The sequence below is a fragment of the Stigmatopora argus genome, chromosome 3 (assembly GCF_051989625.1).
Source record: "Stigmatopora argus isolate UIUO_Sarg chromosome 3, RoL_Sarg_1.0, whole genome shotgun sequence".
Classification (NCBI taxonomy): domain Eukaryota; kingdom Metazoa; phylum Chordata; class Actinopteri; order Syngnathiformes; family Syngnathidae; genus Stigmatopora; species Stigmatopora argus.
The window spans coordinates 10586924-10606737 of NC_135389.1; the positions used below are offsets into that span (position 1 = coordinate 10586924).

Below are 19814 nucleotides of genomic sequence, written 5' to 3' on the forward strand. Positions count from 1 at the left end.
TCACAGGCTTTGCATTCACTGAAGTTATGCTAATGAGTGCACAATTTTGTATACTCGTCGTGACGGGTCAACCTGGCCCTGGTGCATTCTGCAAGGTCATAGGCCGGACATAGGTACCAGCTAGCTGGCTGGCAAATGAATATACATCCTCAAATGTCTATTAATGTACTATTTATAGCTTTGCTGTAATGTTTCACCTAATTGCAAGACATGCATTTTTGGGCCTTCAATATAGTATTAACTCTTCGTACAGCCATCAATACCACACATAACCATTGCACAACACTGTGACCTTGCTTTTATATCACAGTTCAAAGTATGAGTGAGTGTGAATGGTTGTACAACTCCTTGTGCCCTGTGATTGGCTGACCACCAATTCAGGGTGTCCCTGCCTTATGCTTGGAGTCAGCTGGGATAGGCTTGCTATGACTGACTGAGCAGAGGACAGAAAAAAATCATTAATTCTTTTTCAGTACCACTTATCCTCACAGGCATCGCACGGTTTTCTGCGGCCTATCCCAGCCATCTATGGGCACCAGGCAGGAGACATCCTTAACTGGCTAATCGCGGGGCATGGACAGAAAAATGCCCATGTATTTATTGACGTCATCTTCTTGCATCTACTGGAAGCAGTATGGCTAAGAGAAATTCAGCACCATTGAGAGATTAGACAGTTGAAAAATCAAGAAATCCAATTTGATGGACCAATTATTACAATTTAGATTCTTTAGCGGCTTGTTGGCTGCATGAGAACTGAATGCAGCATGGAAAATATCACCATAAACGCCTTGAGGTAGACAGACCTCACACAGTGCATCTCTGGTCATATGTGAGCTCACATTCATGTATTAGAAGAACACACACAATCTGTTTGGCCTTTTGAGAAAAGTCAAGGAATTGTTTGACCTAACAGCTTGGGTATCTGCACACACACTGTCAGAGGCAATAAAAAGCCACAAGCAGGCTCGGTGCACAAGTGTGCCCACAGTGTTTTATGGATGTCTCTTTGTGCTCACAGTTGGCTTGCCAAAGCCAGACGTGTCCTGGACGGACCTCTTTTGCCGCACCTGACTGTGCCAGTCAAACTGTGACCACATCAGTGGCCTCACTTATCAACGCTGTGTAGACACAAAACAAGGTCTGAAATATCCTCAGCAACTTCCTTTTTGTAATATAACAAAAAAAAAACGTACAGATAAATGTGTCATGGACCTACCAATGCTATCTATGCCCAAAACAGGCATCAACATACTGCACAAAGCGCCACGTTGTTCTTGTCCATAGGCTATAAGGTTAAATTTGGGCATAAAGTGAGCCGAGTTTCTGAGCTGAGGGGTAATGTCTGACGAAATTTTCGAACACATCTATACGCTGAAAAATGCAGGGATGCAGAGGGAGACTGAACACTAAGGTTAATTTTAAGAAGCTAAAATTAACATGGATTCCCTGGGCCACAATATAGGTTAGGATGTCTAGGGAGACGCTAATTTTCAACATGTCTAACAACAGTGTGCTGTGCAAATAATGTTTTGTTGGGATTTTGTTTAGACCTTGATTATGATCCCTCGACATTCTTGGATAAAAGAATTACAAAATCCCAGAATTAATCAACGTACTAAATCTTTTTTTTTCAGGGGGTTATGGAGAAAAAGAAAAAGGGCAAACATCTGAATGAATTAACAAACCAAAAACTAACAAAAATTTGCAATTAAAAACTGATTAAATCAGACAAAAGAAATTGACAAATATAAGCCCTGTCAAATAATGAGTTTTCTGAGCATTACAATTTTTTTTTGCTCATGGGGCACAGTTTGTTATAGGGTACACTATCCTCCAACTTGCTTGCAAAATGACAGAAAATTATCTATGAAAAATAGAGCATGTCCTGTAGAAAGTTCTGCATATTAAACCAGGGATTAAAGACAGCTGAAGTAAGCCATACTGCTATCCAGGTGCCCATCAAGACAACAGGGCTTCCCTTGGTATATTGTGGTTATGCAAAAGTGTACATAATTCAATTTGCAAAGACAAAAAGTTGCATAATGACGCAGTAAACATTGACAATTGAATGGCATCTCCTAAAAGAATAATATTTTTAGCAACCCAAAAATAGCTTTACCTAATCCTGCTAGAACAAAAAGGGATTTAAAAAAAATGCATGAGCTCCCCTGAGGCCCACAAACTGCTGACCGCATGAAAAGTGGAGCTCGTCTTTGAGGTTAAGCGATGGCATCTTTAAATTAAAGCGGCTCATTCGGCGAACTTTCCCTTCAGGCAACTTTTAGGAAATGAAGTGCCTCGCTTTGCCGTCGATTCGGCCAATTTCCAAGTCTTTGATTTATCACACACTGGCGCTCCCAGTTTGGAAGGTAATTGAAATCCAAGCGGTATTTATGCAGGGAGAGATCCACTTGCACACATCCTCAGCTGTCACTGTCTTCAGTGTAGCATTGTGAGCACATGACAGATTGTTAGGGCTCTTCTGCCAGACAGCTGTCTGGAAGAAAAGGGCTGTAGTGGGAGGAGGGTTTGCTGGGGTGAGCTGCGGTGGAGACACATTAGATTGCTGTCCCCTCGGTAGTCAATCACGGTTGTTTATATACCTACTCAGAATAGCCTGGTCAGCTCTGCGCTCCAACACTGATAAAACATGCCCAGCGTAGCTCCTAAATCTTGCCTCAAGTCCTTGTTCACTGAAAACCAGGTGGTGGAAAGTAACAGAGTACAAACACAAAAGATGCGTATCTTTTTGCGATCACTTAAAGGTGACTTTCATAAGATTTGCTGCCATTTTATCAGGTTTAAGAGGCAATGTTTACTGAAAAGACTTTTTAGTCGGTCATTTTTGATTGCAAATGAAAAGAGAGGGATTCTCATTAAGATGTGGCTTACTATATTTAATAGTCACTTATATTTTGCTCTCATTGGGCGTTGATAAGTTGGTCTGTCAGAAGCAAGTATTCATGTTATGACGACTTTGCATGGATGCTGGGGAGTGGGTGTGTCATTTTGAAAGTGAACAAGCATGCAGAGTGGCTGAAATAAAAGAGATTTCACTTGACACAAACGCATGTGTCATTGGCCCCAACATTTATCAAATTCATAATTACGCATAGTATTAAGTACAGAGTATTAAAATAAACAACACAGAACCCTTAAGTTCTAAATCACAAATCTAAAATAAAAATATTGTATGAAAGAGCACTTTAAGAAAACCATGATAACCTTTGATAAAAATGTATTAACATTTCCAAGCTGCAAGCTGTGGAAAATAATCTGCAAAAATGTGATTTTGAGTGTGCATGTTGAACTACATACGTGAGAAAGTGATCTTACCATGCCAAAGTATAAGCCTATTACTGGACTATCTATTCTATACATGCACAGTCTGTACTTTTACTTAACTAAAGAGTCTGAGCACTTCTGCCATCTCAGCTGAAGATGAGCAAAAACAAATACAGCTGTGTAAAAATCCACTGATGTTCTCTCACCACAGATAGCAAAGCCATCGTTGATGGGAACTTAAAACTTATCCTGGGTCTCATCTGGACTCTCATCCTGCACTATTCTATATCCATGCCAATGTGGGATGACGAGGACGATGAAGAGACAAAGAAGATGACACCCAAACAGCGTCTGCTCGGCTGGATCCAGAACAAAGTGCCCCAGCTCCCCATCAACAACTTCAATCGTGACTGGAGGGATGGCAAAGCCCTTGGAGCTTTGGTGGACAATTGCGCTCCAGGTAAATACTCACTTGCACCATTTGCAGGAGCTGGCTCATTTAGTCTACCTAAAAAAAGTTGGTAACAACATTCAAATAGCCATGTCATTTGTTCATGATATTGCCCATTTATAAGTTAATTTGAAATCAAATTAAATTGGACAGGACTGTTCACACTGTTTTTAGAAAGTGTCCAAATCGGATCTGGGCCTTTTCAAACTCGGCAGCATCATTGACTCATCTGACAGATTGCTGTGGCAACAAAGACGTCACCTAGCGTAGAGTGATGTCCCGGAGGTCCAAAACCCATCTGATCTTGCCATTTAGTGTACGAGGTGTCTCTTAGTTTTCATCGTTGCTAGGAAGGCAAGGCCAAGCAGAGTCCATCAGGTCATTAGAAACTTTAACACCTTCCAGAAAGAACTTGCCATCTTATTATCTGTCACACACTTAAACGTCAGCCTGTGTCATCTCTCTCTGGAGAGCAGGTAGTGTCAGAGGGTTAGTCATGTCTCTGTGACGTCTCAGCCAGCTGTCCTGCAATGACTGAATCTGTCATCAAATCTGAGGCTCAGGGTTCTCTCTTGCTCTGCTGTTGCTGCTATAACTATACCCCCAAATTTGGCCACCATTCTTCCTTCTCATGTTTGGCAGGGCATCAATAAGAAAAAAAATCCAAGTGGTATATCGCAGAGACGTGCGTAGAAGCCACAGAAAAACCACAGTCCTCTGGATGGGGGAACATATTCAAATATTGAGTTGTTTTATTTTATTATGATAGTTAATTCTCTGGACTGAACATTAGACAACGTGTATTTTCTGCTTCTGATTTTGCAATGTGTACCTTTGTACTTTAAGTCGATGAAAAGAGAAGGGACTGCCCTTCTTCTAACCCTGACCGTCCTAAATCAGGAAAACCCCAAAAATCTACTACCACGTAGAGTACTTCCCGTTATTTGCCTGTTTTTAGTAATTACTATACCGTCAAACATAGTATTTATGTAAAATGATTTAGAAGCACATCTCCGCATGCACCTTCGATTAGAGAACCTCTAAGTACAGCGTAAGTCCATTTGCCACCTCTGCTGATGACAACTTTTTCCTAGACAACTGTTGAGAGTTCCCTTGCCGGTGTGAATTTTAGAAGCATAAATGGAGTTGAGTGCAAACCCTTATTTAACTGTGTTTACACATGGTGCGGGGAGACGCATCTCTAAGTGCTGCAATGCTGCCCATACAAGGTTGCGCTGTTTCATCAGCCTGACTTTCTTGCTGTATGACAGGAGACAACACGGAGCAGCTCTGTTTTGCGTTTGCACACCCCTATAAAAGAAAGCATCTTAAATCGTCTATGCTGAGATAAAATCAATTTTGAAAATAAAAAGGCTGGTGTAGGCCTGTTTTAGTGCACCCACTGGGTTTTTAGACAATTAAACTGACTCCTTGCTTTTACAATGCACTCTCTACAGCCTTGCCACTAAACTGTCTATAAATATCTTAATGTATTTAATTAAACTTCTGTTTCAATGTAAAATTTTACTTATTCACTCCCTTTGGGACTGACTCCGCGATTCCTTTATTAATTTTCTGAGGAATTTCAAAGGCCCTGGTGGAAATACAGGACGAAGTGCCAAACATTACTTTTGATTTGATTTGTAGTTTCAATTTCTATTTCTATCATAAGTATGCAAATAAATCTGCTCAAGCATGAAAATGCCTTATAATTGGTCATTGTAGTTTTTTTTTTTTTTAAGACCTATACAAAAGCATCTTTCAAGGTGCACAATCAAGATTTTTTTTCTCGGTAGAAACCGGATTGTTCTCTACTAAATCTATGCTTTTTTGCCGTTAATTCCTGGGAGACTAATTATTATCCAACTACCTTCAATTTATCAGTATTTTCAATATGAAATTGATTTAGTATCCCTGCATTCATCACGTTTCTATATATCTTGCATTGAACTTGAAGCCAGACATAATCAACACTAATCCAATTTAGCTATTAGCTGCCCAGAGCATGCTAGCTCTAGCATGTTCCTCGCACTTGTTTGTTTTGAAGAGCCAGCAGACGGCATGTAAGATGTTGGAGCTGAAGGTGCCATAGCAGTGCTAGTGCTGGCCCAAGCAGAGTCTCATTATGCCAATGGCTGTGGAAGCCAACCTGCACACATTCGTGCACCAGGTTCATCTAATGGCTTGTCTGCATTGTGCTAGGTTTGTGTCCTGATTGGGCTGAGTGGGACCCCAACCAGCCAGTGGAAAATGCAAGAGAAGCCATGCAGCAGGCAGATGATTGGCTGGGTGTGCCTCAGGTGAGTTTTATATCAATAATAATCATCTAATTTTGATGGGAATGGTTGGTGCAGCTAGACCAGTGTTTCCAAAACATTACCAGCAACAAGAAGTTTTTTTTACTTGCAAACTGTAGCACTAGGCTGAAGTCGTGCAACTCTTAATATTGTCTTGCATATAAAAAAAAAATCTAAAACATGTGAAACAGCAGCCCTACAAACGAGGGAAATACAGTATAGCGTGATAACACTGCAAACCAGAGCAACGTGAGACCATGCAGAAGGAAGGATAGAACAAATAAGATTGCTTTTTTATGCATTGCCATTAAAAGACTAAGAACAAATTATCCCCTGTTAAAAGTTGGTCTCAGTTTAAAATGAAAGTTTTTACAAGCAGAAGATGCTTTATGGTGGCATCAAAGACTTTACAGTGTCAGAGATTTTTATTTTCGTTCTTTTAAAAGACCTTTAAGCACCTCCCAAGCAGGCTCTGAAAGATTGATCTAATCTGCGTCGCTCAGAATAACGATGTAATCAGAGCAAGGTTGCATTCTTCCATTCCATCCCTTTATAATGACCCTTGCTGTTCTCCGGTCCACTGTGCAGGTTGTTTAGTTGCACACTAGCTAATCACCACGAGGATAAGCACTGACCAGATAGCTCGAGGGTGGATGTCATGGCCCTGACGGTTGGGAGTGGGGGGTGGACTAGATTCCATTGCGCCAGCGTTAAGGAGATGTGGGAGAGGTCTGGCTAAGTATAAATCCTCGTGGCTGACTTCTAGAAGGCAACAATCCTTAACCCTGCAGAACTAGGGTTAAATATATCTGGCTAGAGTCATTGCTTTGTGGCAGTGAATGATTGACAAAGTGCTAGAAGTAGGAGAGGAGTGAGTAGAAGGTGCTAATAGATATGTTTATTTTCTGTCAAATCCCTATGCACCATGGTTATTAGAAAGGGGTCACACACTAGTCTAAGTCTATCAAATGTGCTAGGCTCAAATCTACCATCCAATTTTGTACATATATTGTTGATGTGTTGTTTGCACCATAGGTGATTGCACCTGAGGAGATAGTGGATCCAGATGTGGATGAGCACTCTGTGATGACTTACCTGTCGCAGTTCCCAAAAGCCAAGCTGAAGCCAGGTGCTCCTCTCAAACCCAAACAGCTTTTTCCTCACAAGGCCAAAGCCTATGGACCAGGTGAGAAGTCAAGTCAAGTAGCATTCTTATTTACAAAAAATGTCTAAAAGGGTTACAGATGCCTACAGTTGACAAAAAATGTGACATCCCCCAGTCTAAACACCCAAAAGGGCAGAGATTAACCCCATATTTTGAAAAATAGTAAACCTCGAGAAAACCCCTCTAATGGGGGATCTTCCTTTCAGGCAGACCAGGTTACTGAGGATGCTTTATAAATTATGGAAATTCATACAATTCTCAGGGTTTCCTGTCAAAGCACTAGTCTTTTTGGTATCTGACATCAGAACAGTGTTGGGACAAGTACTTCTTTCGTGGACATTCCTGTTGTAAAAAAAGATGCATGAATGGTGCTATTGTTTTCTTTGCAGGTCTTGAGCCTCATGGTAACAAAGTCCTTCACCCTGCTGTATTCACTGTGGATACTAGTGAAGCAGGCAGTGGTGAGGTCCTAGTCTATGTGGAGGACCCCGAGGGACACAAAGAAGAGGTAAATTGGTTGTATAAAGCCAGGATATTTTTCAATGAATTCTGTCAATCATTTGTCTCTTTTTCTATAGGCCAAGGTGAAACCAAACAGGGAAAAAAACCGAACCTACACAGTAACTTATATTCCCAAAGTTGAAGGTCTTCACAAGGTTAGAAAAAAATAGCCTTCAATGTCCAATTAAGACCTCTCCAAATGATAGTTTGTTAAAATTGTCTTTTATTATATCACTTAAATTTCAGGTTAAGGTGTTATTTGCTGGTCAAGACATTGACAAGAGCCCATATTCAGTGAATGTGGCAAAGGACATGGGTGACCCCAGTAAAGTGCATGCCAGGGGACCCGGCCTAGAACGCACTGGGAATATTGCCAACAAACCCACTTATTTTGACATCTTCACAGCCGGTGAGAAAGCCATTTAACTTTTTGCAGAAAGAGAATAAGAGCATGAAAAGTATATTACTACTTTTATTACACATGAAGTAATAGTGAGTAATATATGCCCATCAGGCATTCTTATGGTCATATTTTCTGTGAGTTGTGGTCTTCCATCCATTGAAAGCTCACAACAAACAACTGCCTGCACGGTCCAACGGAGACTAATATTCATCCATGTCAACAAGGTGCTGGCAATGGCGACGTCAGCGTGGTCATTGTGGATCCTCAGGGTAAAAATGACACGGTGGAAATCATTTTGGAAAACAAAGGTGACAGTGTTTTCCGATGCACCTATCGCCCTGTGACTGAGGGTCCTCACGCCATCCATGTCCTGTTTGGTGGCCAAGAGATCCCAAAAAGCCCATTCCCTGTCAACATTGCAGAAGGTGAGCCATGTGTTTCTTTTCTTTCAGACAACGGGACGTCTCAACACGGGGAATACGTCGGGGTGATCTTTTCAACCCGGTTTTATTGCTTTAGGCCTTCAACATTAGACCATAACCCTTCTTATCTGTCATTTCTAGCACCTACTGTTGCTCCTCCCATAGGAGCGCCATTGCAGATAATCCCTCAGTCAGTGCTCACTCCTCCTGGAACTAAGGGGGCCCCACCTAAAAAACCTGTTCGCCCAAGTTAGTATGGCCCACTGGGATAAGCCTTCGCTCAGCACTCAGCTCAAATGCCCCCTCTCTCCGCATCAAAAGAAATGTTCTCTGTGTGGTCATGAGGAAGCCTTCACACTATTGGAGGTGCATGGTGCAGTGTAGTGCTTGGTCCAACTTTCTGTGGCCTGCCAGCTTGATAGATTAGTTTCAAAGAAAGCACCGATGCAATGTTCATTTGCCCGTTTTGCCTATTTCTTCACTTTTTTCAACTTTCAACTGCCCTGTTTGCTGCTAGCCCCACATATTTGCATCTGCCGGCATTCTGTCAGCGCCTAGAAGCATTTACTGTATATCTGACGAACTGAATCTTTGTTGAAATTATGCTTGGTGTTTGTCTAAAACGTCAATGTGCAGTATGTAATTGTGAAACGCATCTTTTTCATTTACAGGACTTTTTTAATCTGTCTGGAATTCCAGTTGAATATTCTGCTACTAACACCTGTCTGCAATTCCAGTTGAATATTCTGCTACTAACACTGCTACCAACTGCAGGTTTTGCTGGATACCAAAATACTTTCTTACTCAATTCTTGTTGGTATTCCTTCTAGCCATCAATCCAAATGCCTGCAGAGCTACGGGCAGGGGCCTTCAGCCTAAGGGCGTGAGAGTAAAGGAGGTTGCAGACTTCAAAGTTTTCACCAAAGGAGCTGGCAGCGGAACATTGAGCGTCACGGTCAAAGGGCCCAGTGAGTTAGACAGCTTTTTCATCTTTACTCCTCCTGATTTGGATTACTTCTCTCGTCCTAGCTTCTTGGCCAAAAAAATGCATACATGCATAAAATATATGTTGTCTTGACGAGGATCCATATTGCATTGTTTCTCCCAGCTGGAACGCAGGAACAAGTAAAAGTGCGAGACACAGGAAATGGCGTGTATGAATGCGAGTATTACCCTCTCAAGCCGGGTAAATATACAGTTATTATCACATGGGGAAGCCAGCCCATCCCACGCAGGTAAAACCCTAAGGCTGCATTATGGCCATCGCAAGAAATGAAACAAAGGTGATAACGCTGAGATGTTTGTATAATTAATCTCTGCAGTCCATTTGAAGTGGAGGTGGGACCCGAGGCAGGTTTCCAGAAGGTGAGGGCCTGGGGTCCTGGTCTTAAGACAGGGATGGTGGGAAAATCTGCTGACTTTGTGGTAGAAGCCATCGGCACAGATGTTGGGACTTTGGGTAAGTCCGGACCAGACTCGAAACAACATTACCGCAAATTCTCATACATGACAGAAGACAAAAGACTAGACCCATTCATGAAAACATGCTCCAGAAAGAAAACCTTTTGGATATAGTTTAAAATGCTCCCCACGTTCGAACTGACTGAAAACGTTCTTCTAAAAGTATTCAACGGCCCCTGCTCAGACGCTCTCACTGTCAAAAGAGTGGTTACCATATATCATTGGATGTTGCAACAATTTGTGGGCAAACCTTCAGATACTTACCTTAACATGAAGCAAGTCACACTAGCAACACAACAACACAGTTTGAAGAAAGCGAGATTGATATTGTTGTTATTTGAGAACCATCTCTGGATCTTCTTGCTTTCTGGCTTTTCATTAAGCTGCATTGCGCAAAGTGATATTCACTTTTACAGAAATCTGTGATATGTGGGGGGTTCACCATTACATAAATCAGCTAATTGAAGTTATTCCCTCTTTTTTCGTGAAGGCTTCTCCATCGAAGGACCCTCTCAGGCTAAGATAGAGTGTGATGACAAAGGTGATGGCTCCTGCGATGTCCGCTATTGGCCCACTGAACCCGGCGACTATGCTGTCCATGTAATTTGTGATGACGAGGACATCAAGGACAGCCCCTTCATGGCTCACATTCTCCCTGCCGCCAATGACACTTTCCCAGAGAAGGTAACCAGTCCAGAGTAACAAAGAGATAAAAACAGAGATTGGTGTCTTTATCAGATACATTGAAATGTTTAGGTAAAAGCCTTTGGGCCGGGCCTGCAGCCAACTGGCGTTACTGTGAACAAGCCAACAGAATTCACTATTGATGCCCGCATGGCTGGGAAGGGTCCACTCTCCATCTATGCCCAGGTATTTCAAAAGCATCATTTTCTATTACAAGTCCTTGAAACATGGTAAAAAAACATACTTTCCCCAATGACCGAATAAAGCTGCTTAAATATTTGACATTGAAGACTCGTATGGATTCACTGTAAACAGCTTGTGAGAAGGTTCGGGGTTGACTTGGTTTTGCATCCACTTAGGATGCCGAAGGGTGCACAATCAACATCAAAGTCAATGACAAAGGTGATGGAACATATCTGTGCACGTACACCCCCACCAAGCCTATTAAGCACACTATCATCATCGCCTGGAATGGTGTAAATGTGCCCAACAGTCCCTTTAGGGTAAGATACATGCAGCTGCACTCAATACTTATAGACTTTAGGAAGTCAATGTTGGATACCTTTTCCATACTGTTTGCCCAATGGTACTTGTAGGTGGCAAAAAGTGATTGGCTATCATCGACCTGAAATGTAAGGGTGTATATTTTAATGTTACAGGTACTATCTAAAATTATTACCTCAAGATATCAACAACATCATTTTACCTAATTAAAACCAGATTTGACATATGTGATTAGGGAAACATACATCTAGATATGTTGGAATGAGGTGTGTTTAAGAGTTTGGCTATCATCGACCTGAAATGTAAGGATGTATATTTTAATGTTACAGGTACTATCTAAAATTATTACCTAGAGATGTCAACAACATCATTTTACCTAATTAAAACCTGATTTGACATATGTGATTAGGGAAACATACATCTCGATATGTTGGAATGAGGTGTGTTTAAGAGTTTTAGTATTAAAATATAAAACACAAATATCTGCCTTACATATCATATATAGGTGTTTGTCTAAGTCTTTACCATTATGCTCTTCCAGCTAGAAGTACTGCATGTGTGACGTCATGATTAAAAGGTCAATTAACGAAGACCTGGCAACCACTCCCTGGTTGCTCAAGTACACTGTGAATTCATTAGGTGCAGGTCAGAGAGGGTTGTCATCCAGACAAGGTCAAGGTCTATGGGCCCGGAGTGGAGAAGACGGGCCTCAAGGCTAACGAGCCAACATACTTCACTGTGGACTGCAGTGAGGCTGGTCAAGGTAAGCACATACTAAGAGAAAATGACAGTTATAAAAAAACGTTGAGAATTCAAGTACTAAGTCCCATATGAAAGGTCTGTGAATGCTGAAAAGAATTTGGTATAATTGTAACAAAAAATTGAGAAAAGCCTACTTGAAAGATTTTTTTCATCATTTTATTTATTCATAGCCTCTATATTTAGTTCATTCTTATTAAACTATTCTTCCTGCTGTGCACTGCTAGGTGACATTAGCATAGGAATCAAGTGTGCCCCAGGGGTGGTTGGCCCTGCCGAGGCAGACATCGACTTTGACATCATCAAGAATGACAATGACACCTTTACTGTCAAATACACTCCCCCGGGACCAGGTCGCTACACCATCATGGTGCTCTTTGCTGACCAGGTAAGATTAGGGTTGTTATGTAACATCACCTTTGAAAATAGCAAGCTTTTTTTCCAGATATTAATGCATTTTCTCAATGCTCTCCTTGTCAGGAAATTCCCATCAGTCCATTCAAAGTCAAAGTTGATCCCTCTCACAATGCTGGAAAGGTGAGAGCAGAAGGCCCTGGACTCAACAAGACAGGTTTGTACTGTGAGAGAAACTAACATAACCAAGTACAAATATTTGAGTACACTGCACATGTATGTTTATCAGGAACATTTATGAAATGTATAATTAACAGATGCATTTGGAAACAGACGCTTTATCTTCAAATTTCTTATCTGGTCAAAGTAGGCTGGTTACAACTCATCATATTATAGTTATATTGTTTATATTATATGGTAGGTATAGCTCAATGTTACAGGTACTATCTAAAATTATTACCGATAGACATGACGTAAAAATGGCATGAATAGAGAGTTATAAAGTCTGCTGAGATCTTGGGATTGGCCATAAAATTTATGAATTTAAGAATTATCAATCTGTATGTTTTTTGTTTAGGTTTCTTTACCCTTTTTCTTGGTCATCATGGAGACCAGTCCTATGTTTATGAATCAGGGTCATCACCTGATGCTACAAATAATTATTAATATGGCAAACTCAAACAAACAAAATAAATTGCAAACTAGGCAGATGTGGCAGAATGTTGTGGTTGTGACTGCTAAACAGTTGTTCACAAGACCACACGATCCAGACTTGCCGAAAACAGGATTTACCAAGACACTGACCAGACTAAGCCTATTAGTAGTTAAGACTGAGGGAAGTCCAATATCCTTTTACAACATTAGTACTTAATGTGTGGAACCACACCCCACATAAAACTGGATACTACTTTCTTATGCCAACAAATCCCTACATGTTTAACACGAAAAAATATAGCTTGTTTGAGGCAAAAAGCCTGGGCCAAGTAATAACTTGAAAATGAACTAGATATTCTCTCATGTGAACAAAAATGTAGTAATGTGCCAGTGGGACCTTCTTTAGCCTTGTACAAAAAAAATTAGGTAACAGGTCAAGGCTGTCACTCCACAAATGAGCAGTATTTTACAAAGTTCTAAATCATGCATATTTTCAGTAACCATCTTCAACCGTATAATAAATTCAGAAGCAGGGCTCTTAATTTACATGAAAGGGTTGAATTACAAGAACTACTCTTGCCACTTTGAGGTTTGGCAATTGAATCCACCCACATACTAACGGTGCATCTGAGCAGCATTTGTTAAACAGAAGAAATATGCATGTGATTGCAGGTGTGGAGGTGGGCATGCCGACCCACTTTACAATCTACACAAAAGGAGCAGGCAAAGCCAAGCCAGAAGTGCGCTTCGCAGCCTCGGGCCCAGGAGAGGTCATCCGTGACTTTGAGATAATCGATAACCATGATTACTCCTACACAGTCAAATACACAGCTCTTCAACAGGTGCGCTAGTTTTTAAGTTCATTTGTGTTCGATCTGGATGCAGAGTTTGCTCACCATAATGCTTTCCTCTTTTAGGGTAATATGGCAATCACGGTCACTTACGGAGCAGATCCCATCCCCAAGAGCCCCTTCCATATCACAGTAGCTCCACAGCTGAATATTGGAAAAGTCAAAGTTGAGGGATTAGATACCAGTAAGTCCAATTTGCTATCTCTGAAATAACACAGATGCTTGCTTCATGAGTGGAGAAATTTATTTTCTTGCTAATTTGCTCTTAAAATTCCATTTAATTTTACTGACAGAGCCCCAAATCTTAGCTTCCAAGTAAGAAAAAAGGTATAATTATACGTAGAACTACGGAAATAAATTGATTTTAACTCCAGCAGACAGCTGAGGATGTTGTCTGACCTAAGAGGAAATTGACTAGAATCTTTCTGCACCCCCAAGTTCTATTTAATTAACCAGGTGTGCAGTGCCTATAGACTATCTGTACCCAGCATGTAACATCATTGAGTTTAGGTGCTCGTACATCACCTCGGGTTTGGCCATATAAATTGCAAGGAAAAGTAACTAAGACACACTTGCGAAACAACTTAATTCATTATTTGCATACTATTTATCTTTCCCCCATTTATACTACCAATATTATGGGTGATATCCCCATAAAGTCAACCGACTGTGGTTTGAATCAAGATGAGAATGTAGTCTGTGTACATAGTGATGCGTATTTCTACGTCACTGTAGAAATAGGTCATCTTACACCTTAAGGCCAGTTGCAAACTGTATAAAGAGTAAAGTGCCGCATTAAAGGTTAATGACATTTTTTGTTCCAGAAGTAGAAGTAGGACGGGACCAAGAATTCACAGTCAACACAAAGGGTGCCGGCGGGCAGGGCAATGTAGGCGTGAAAATGACCTCACCCACCGGCCGACCAATTCCATGCAAGCTGGAATCGGACAAAGCCAAAGGCATTCACAACGTGAAGTACATCCCCCCGGAGGAGGGGCAGTACAAGGTGGATGTCAGCTATGACGGAAACCCCGTCATGGGGAGCCCCTTTGGGTTGGAAGCTGTGATGCCTGCTGATCCCTCAAAGGTAAATGTTCATGAAAGTGCTCTTGAACTACTGCACTAAAGTGAACCTTTGTTGAACACATAGAATGCGGTCCACAGTAACCAAACAATACGTGATGGGCCCTCACAGAGCAATCATATGAATGTACTTTGAACACATTAAAGTTTTCTTTAACACACTTTTTAAAGTATTCCTCCATGCCAAAAAGGAAAACTATCACATACCGTTATGGTCTATGTACTTTAAAACGCAAACTCAAATGAGAAATCTGTAGCAAGGCCAGGATTAGATAGAATATAGGGAAGTTCATCAAGAATAAAATATGAACTAATTTACTCATGCTTGACCAGATTTTTTTTCGTGTTTAGGTTCGAGCATTTGGCCCGGGACTTCAAGGTGGTATTGTAGGGAAACCTGCTCCATTCACTATTGACACAAAAGGAGCGGGAGCAGGTGGACTAGGTCTGACGGTGGAGGGTCCTTGTGAGGCCAAAATTGAGTGCCAAGACAATGGCGACGGAACATGCTCGGTAGCCTACTTACCCACCGAAGCTGGAGAGTACAACATAAACATTCTTTTCGCAGAGCAGCACATCCCAGGGTCACCTTTCAAGGCGGCCGTGCGATCAGCCTTTGACCCCAGCAAGGTCACGGCCAGTGGTCCAGGCCTGGAGAGGGCCAAGGCGGGTGAGGCCGCCACCTTCACCGTGGACTGCACACGAGCTGGCGACGCCGAACTTAGCATCGAAATTATCTCGGACACCGGGGCAAAGGCTGAGGTGCACATCCAGAAAACGGCAGAGGGAACGTTCTGTGTCACATACATCCCACCATTCCATGGCGCGCACACCATTACCATCAAATACGGAGGTCACATGATCCCCCAGTTCCCCAAGGTTCTGCAGGTGGACCCCTCTGTGGACACCAGCGGTGTGCATGTCTACGGGCCAGGAGTAGAGCCAAGAGGTAAAATGCCATAATAAACAGTTGATGTCTTTTAAAAGTGCAGAGGTAGATTGATTTACAAGCTTATCCACCTTCTTAAATATATATTTATTGAGAATAGTTCTGAAAGATGATTTTGAATCAATTTTCTTCCCCAACATATCCAACCTGAACATCTAATACCATCAATATCTAATATCTAATGGCAATACCAGTACTAGGGTAGGTTGCAGTTGTGAAATATGGGTGCGTTAGATAATGCGTTCCTGGTATCTTCATGTTTGATTCTTTCCATCTCATTTTTTCTTGCAATCTTGTTGACTATTTGCAACCAAACATTTGATGGTTCGCTGAAAATTCCCCCATATCTTAAATATTTAAAGAGTTCTGCAACCCTTTGAAAGACATTTTTTTTACTTTCAAAGTCAACTAAATTATTTTTTTCCCATTTTTCTGGGGAAGAATTGGCTTAATAATTCTGCACACTATGATATAGGGTGATGATCTGAGATAGGCCACGCCCTAATCCCGTTACACAAATACACATCAACTGATATGCATGGCACCTGACAATATTCCTTTTTATAGTCCTCCGAGTTGTAAATTATACATAACATTATGATCTGGTAAAACTTTGCCTCTTGCCTAATATAGAAATATTGTGTAGACTGGTATGTACACTCTGTCAGTGACAGGTTAGCAGTCAAGAGTGTAGCCCACCTCTCACCTCACGTGCAACCCTAATGACACATTAGAAAAAAGATGAAGTAAATAAAACAGCATGACTGATTAGATATTTGTTTTTGCTAAGGAATGAATCATCAGGCTAAATGTAAAACATTCAGTGTTGCGGTGGATGGGCTTATGAAAAAATGAATAGCAGAAGGTTTTTGCTTTGACAAAGGGCTTCAATACCGAATGACAAACCATATTAAGGGAATGCTTTCTTCCCAGGAGTCCTTAGAGAAGTCACGACTCATTTTATCGTGGATGCCCGCACTCTAAACAAGGTTGGAGGAAAACACGTGAAGGCTCGCATTGTTAACCCCTCAGGCACCACCACAGATGGCTACATCACTGACAAGGCCGATGGCACCTACAGAGTGGAGTACACGCCCTTTGAAGATGGTGAGAGCACAAGAACACAAATGATGGTTTATTACCATTTGCTCAATTTTAAATGTTCTAAAATAGGAACGGGTCTGCCTATTTATCAACTGCCAATATTTCTCAAGCCAAAACATCACTCCATATTTTAGTCAAAATACATTAGTCCAAAGCCTCTGACTGTATTACACTCCACTATTCTGTCCCAGTGCTTTCCCAAGCTGTAAGGATAAGACGGGCATATCAGAGTAAGATATTGTGCTGTTTAACATTGCAGCCATGCAGTTCAGCATAAAACACAATGCAAGTTCATTTTTGTGTCAGCAAAAGGTTTTAGTGGACTAGTCTTCCCAAGTATCAAAATAATTGGGTGGAAAAAAGTCTCCAAGTTTTCACAGCACAGATCTCCCCTGACCGAATTCATGTCGATTCGGTCTGCTCGTATTTACTCATGCCATGTCAAAATCAACATTCCACTGTCAATACGAGTTTCTTCTCTTTTAAGGTAGATGAGATGAAGCACAATGAAATGCAAGTTATTTAAAGTTAATGTAGAGAGCCCACTTTTGGGCAGAAAGAGTCTTATGTGTTCTCACTTTTAACCTATGCATCCAGGCCTCTTTACAAGGCAGATACAATAGTTTACACTGATCCTAGGAAGATGGTTTTGTCCGACAATAATGCTAATATCTGATTTCGTCAAACAGAAAAAAATACAATTACAACCAAGTGTTGGTACAGTGCACTGCTGGGGAAAGTGAGAGTGGGAAAAGTCAATGTGAGAGATTTGGGGAGGGGTATAAATACAGAATGATGCACTGCTTCAATGATGTGAGGGCCAGAGAGCAGGCAGCCAGGGAGGCTCTGATTTATAAATAGTCTGCACTGGAACAGAAGCTTTTAACCAGGCAGGTATGTGTGCCCAAGGCTGCTAGCGCACTTGCCATACAGTTGGAATACGATAAGGGTTATTAATAGTGATTTTTAACACCAAGCACAGAGATGATGCAGTAACAGAATAAAAAAAGATGCATGAAATTGTGAACATAAAGCACATTTGATTGTTTTAAATTTCCTTTTCTAATGGTGTCCCTTAGTGAAAAGCTATTTTTTTCCCGTTTTGTGTTATAAACATGACTAATTCAAAGGATTTGCGTACAGGCATGCATCTGATCGAGGTACTTTATGATGATGTACCTGCACCCAAGAGTCCCTTCCGAGTGTCGGTGATGGAAGGATGCGATCCCACCCGAGTAAGAGCATATGGACCTGGCCTAGAGGGAGGAATAACCAACAAGCCGAACTGCTTTACTGTGGAAACTAGGTATTGAAAAGATCGATTGTTACTCAATTGTGTCTCCTTTGGTAATGTCCAGAGTTCGGAGTCACCTCTCCCAACCACTACTATGACTACCACCACTACATCTACTACTACTAAGAAATTATTTAAAACTAAAAGAGAAATATTTTTTTTTGTTTTAACATGCTGTGAATGTATATCGTTGAATTGAAGAGGTAAAAATCAGGTCGGCACATTTTCTTTAGGTATATTTTTTTAAATACATTTTACGTTGAACTTTATTTGAATGCTTCTTATGACAGACTAATAAAACTGATATAATCATGACATTTCACCTGTCATAAAGATGAAAGAATGCTTATTGAAGGTGTCATTCGGTGTCTTTCAATAAATTATGTCACTTTTGATGCGGAGTTGACATTGTCTCAAATGACTTTGGGTTAAGACACTTAATGACACCTGTTGCCATATTTTAGTACACTGCTTTTTTTCTTGGATTGGTAATATTTGTATGCATTTAAATGGAAAAATTTGATTTGCTACATCAGTAAAAATATTTTTTTAAAACATTTCAACATGTTAGTCATGCATAAAAACAATAATTAATTGTTTGAAGCTATTAGTATATTTCATGAGAAAATTGTGAACTTTAAAGTGGCCCTCGGGTCCTTTAAATTACAAATATGTTGAAGACCCCATGGTCTTGTTAATGGATAAAAATCTTTCAATTTTTTTAGGGGTGCTGGCACTGGAGGCTTGGGCCTTACCATTGAAGGCGCTTCTGAGGCCAAAATCTCATGTAAAGACAACAAAGATGGAAGCTGCAGTGTGGAGTATGTCCCCTTCACACATGGCGACTATGACGTCAACATCAACTACGGTGGCCACCCTATCCCTGGTAGTCCCTTCAAGGTGCCAGTCAAGGACCCAGTTGACCCCAGCAAGGTCAAATGCTCAGGTCCTGGCCTGGGTTCAGGAGTGAGAGCGCACATCCCTCAAACATTCACTGTGGACTGCACTCAGGCCGGACAGGCTGGGCTGGATGTCAAACTCTTTGGGCCAACAGGTAGATAGGCATTTTTTAATGTGTGTTGTTTCATTATAATTTGGTGTGTATAGTACATGCATCATATAACACTTATATGAAGGTACCATGGAACCAGTGGGGGTTAAAAACAACGGTGATGGAACCCACACAGTTCATTACACCCCAGCTCAAGATGGACCGTACACTGTGGCAGTCAAGTATGCAGACCAGGAAGTCCCACATAGGTACATAGCCATATCATGGTGTATATTAATTAATCGTAAATAAAAAAATATTTCAAATTTAATTAATTTTTTTCCCGAAAGGTTTATTTTAACAAGGGTCACTCGGGTTGCTGGAGCCTATCCCAGCTAACTATAAAAAAATTCAGAAGCCAAAGGCATAGCCAAAACTTGGTGAAACATCATCGTTATTAAATGAGTAAGGCATTGAGAACTTGGTATTGCCCATTACTAAAAATTGAGTGAGATGATTTGGTTTCCTTTGTAAAATCTCCTAAGAAAATAATTACTTGATTATATGTGAAACAATGGCAGCCGAATTGTTAAACTTTCAAA

General features: G+C 41.0%; 1 protein-coding gene and 1 long non-coding RNA gene across 5 annotated transcripts in view; one reads left to right on the forward strand and one right to left on the reverse strand.

Moving 5' to 3' along the window:
- The window catches only part of LOC144071670 (uncharacterized), a 61397-nt gene that overhangs the window by 12965 nt on the left and 28618 nt on the right, over positions 1-19814 (reverse strand). Inside the window, exons 3-4 of one of the 2 annotated variants that reach the window (XR_013299698.1) lie at positions 7129-7208; positions 4778-5047 (exon numbers count right to left, since the gene is read on the reverse strand). This is a non-coding gene — a long non-coding RNA (uncharacterized LOC144071670). Of the gene's footprint in view, positions 1-4777; positions 5048-7128; positions 7209-19814 lie in introns of those variants that run through there. The other variant, XR_013299697.1, reaches the window with a different exon arrangement.
- Positions 1-19814, forward strand: part of LOC144071666 (filamin-C-like) — a 33107-nt gene that overhangs the window by 2004 nt on the left and 11289 nt on the right. For 2 of the 3 annotated variants that reach the window (XM_077596968.1, XM_077596969.1), the window contains exons 2-26: positions 3497-3745; positions 5939-6036; positions 7069-7219; positions 7588-7706; positions 7777-7854; positions 7946-8108; positions 8327-8527; positions 8666-8773; positions 9355-9492; positions 9633-9759; positions 9847-9983; positions 10476-10669; positions 10742-10855; positions 11029-11172; positions 11813-11936; positions 12160-12320; positions 12413-12503; positions 13613-13782; positions 13858-13975; positions 14616-14878; positions 15226-15823; positions 16757-16930; positions 18071-18233; positions 18947-19275; positions 19358-19481. In XM_077596968.1, the coding sequence (XP_077453094.1) occupies positions 3497-3745; positions 5939-6036; positions 7069-7219; positions 7588-7706; positions 7777-7854; positions 7946-8108; positions 8327-8527; positions 8666-8773; positions 9355-9492; positions 9633-9759; positions 9847-9983; positions 10476-10669; positions 10742-10855; positions 11029-11172; positions 11813-11936; positions 12160-12320; positions 12413-12503; positions 13613-13782; positions 13858-13975; positions 14616-14878; positions 15226-15823; positions 16757-16930; positions 18071-18233; positions 18947-19275; positions 19358-19481 (4336 nt within the window). The remainder of the gene's footprint in view (positions 1-3496; positions 3746-5938; positions 6037-7068; positions 7220-7587; positions 7707-7776; positions 7855-7945; positions 8109-8326; positions 8528-8665; positions 8774-9354; positions 9493-9632; positions 9760-9846; positions 9984-10475; positions 10670-10741; positions 10856-11028; positions 11173-11812; positions 11937-12159; positions 12321-12412; positions 12504-13612; positions 13783-13857; positions 13976-14615; positions 14879-15225; positions 15824-16756; positions 16931-18070; positions 18234-18946; positions 19276-19357; positions 19482-19814) is intronic. The other variant, XM_077596970.1, reaches the window with a different exon arrangement.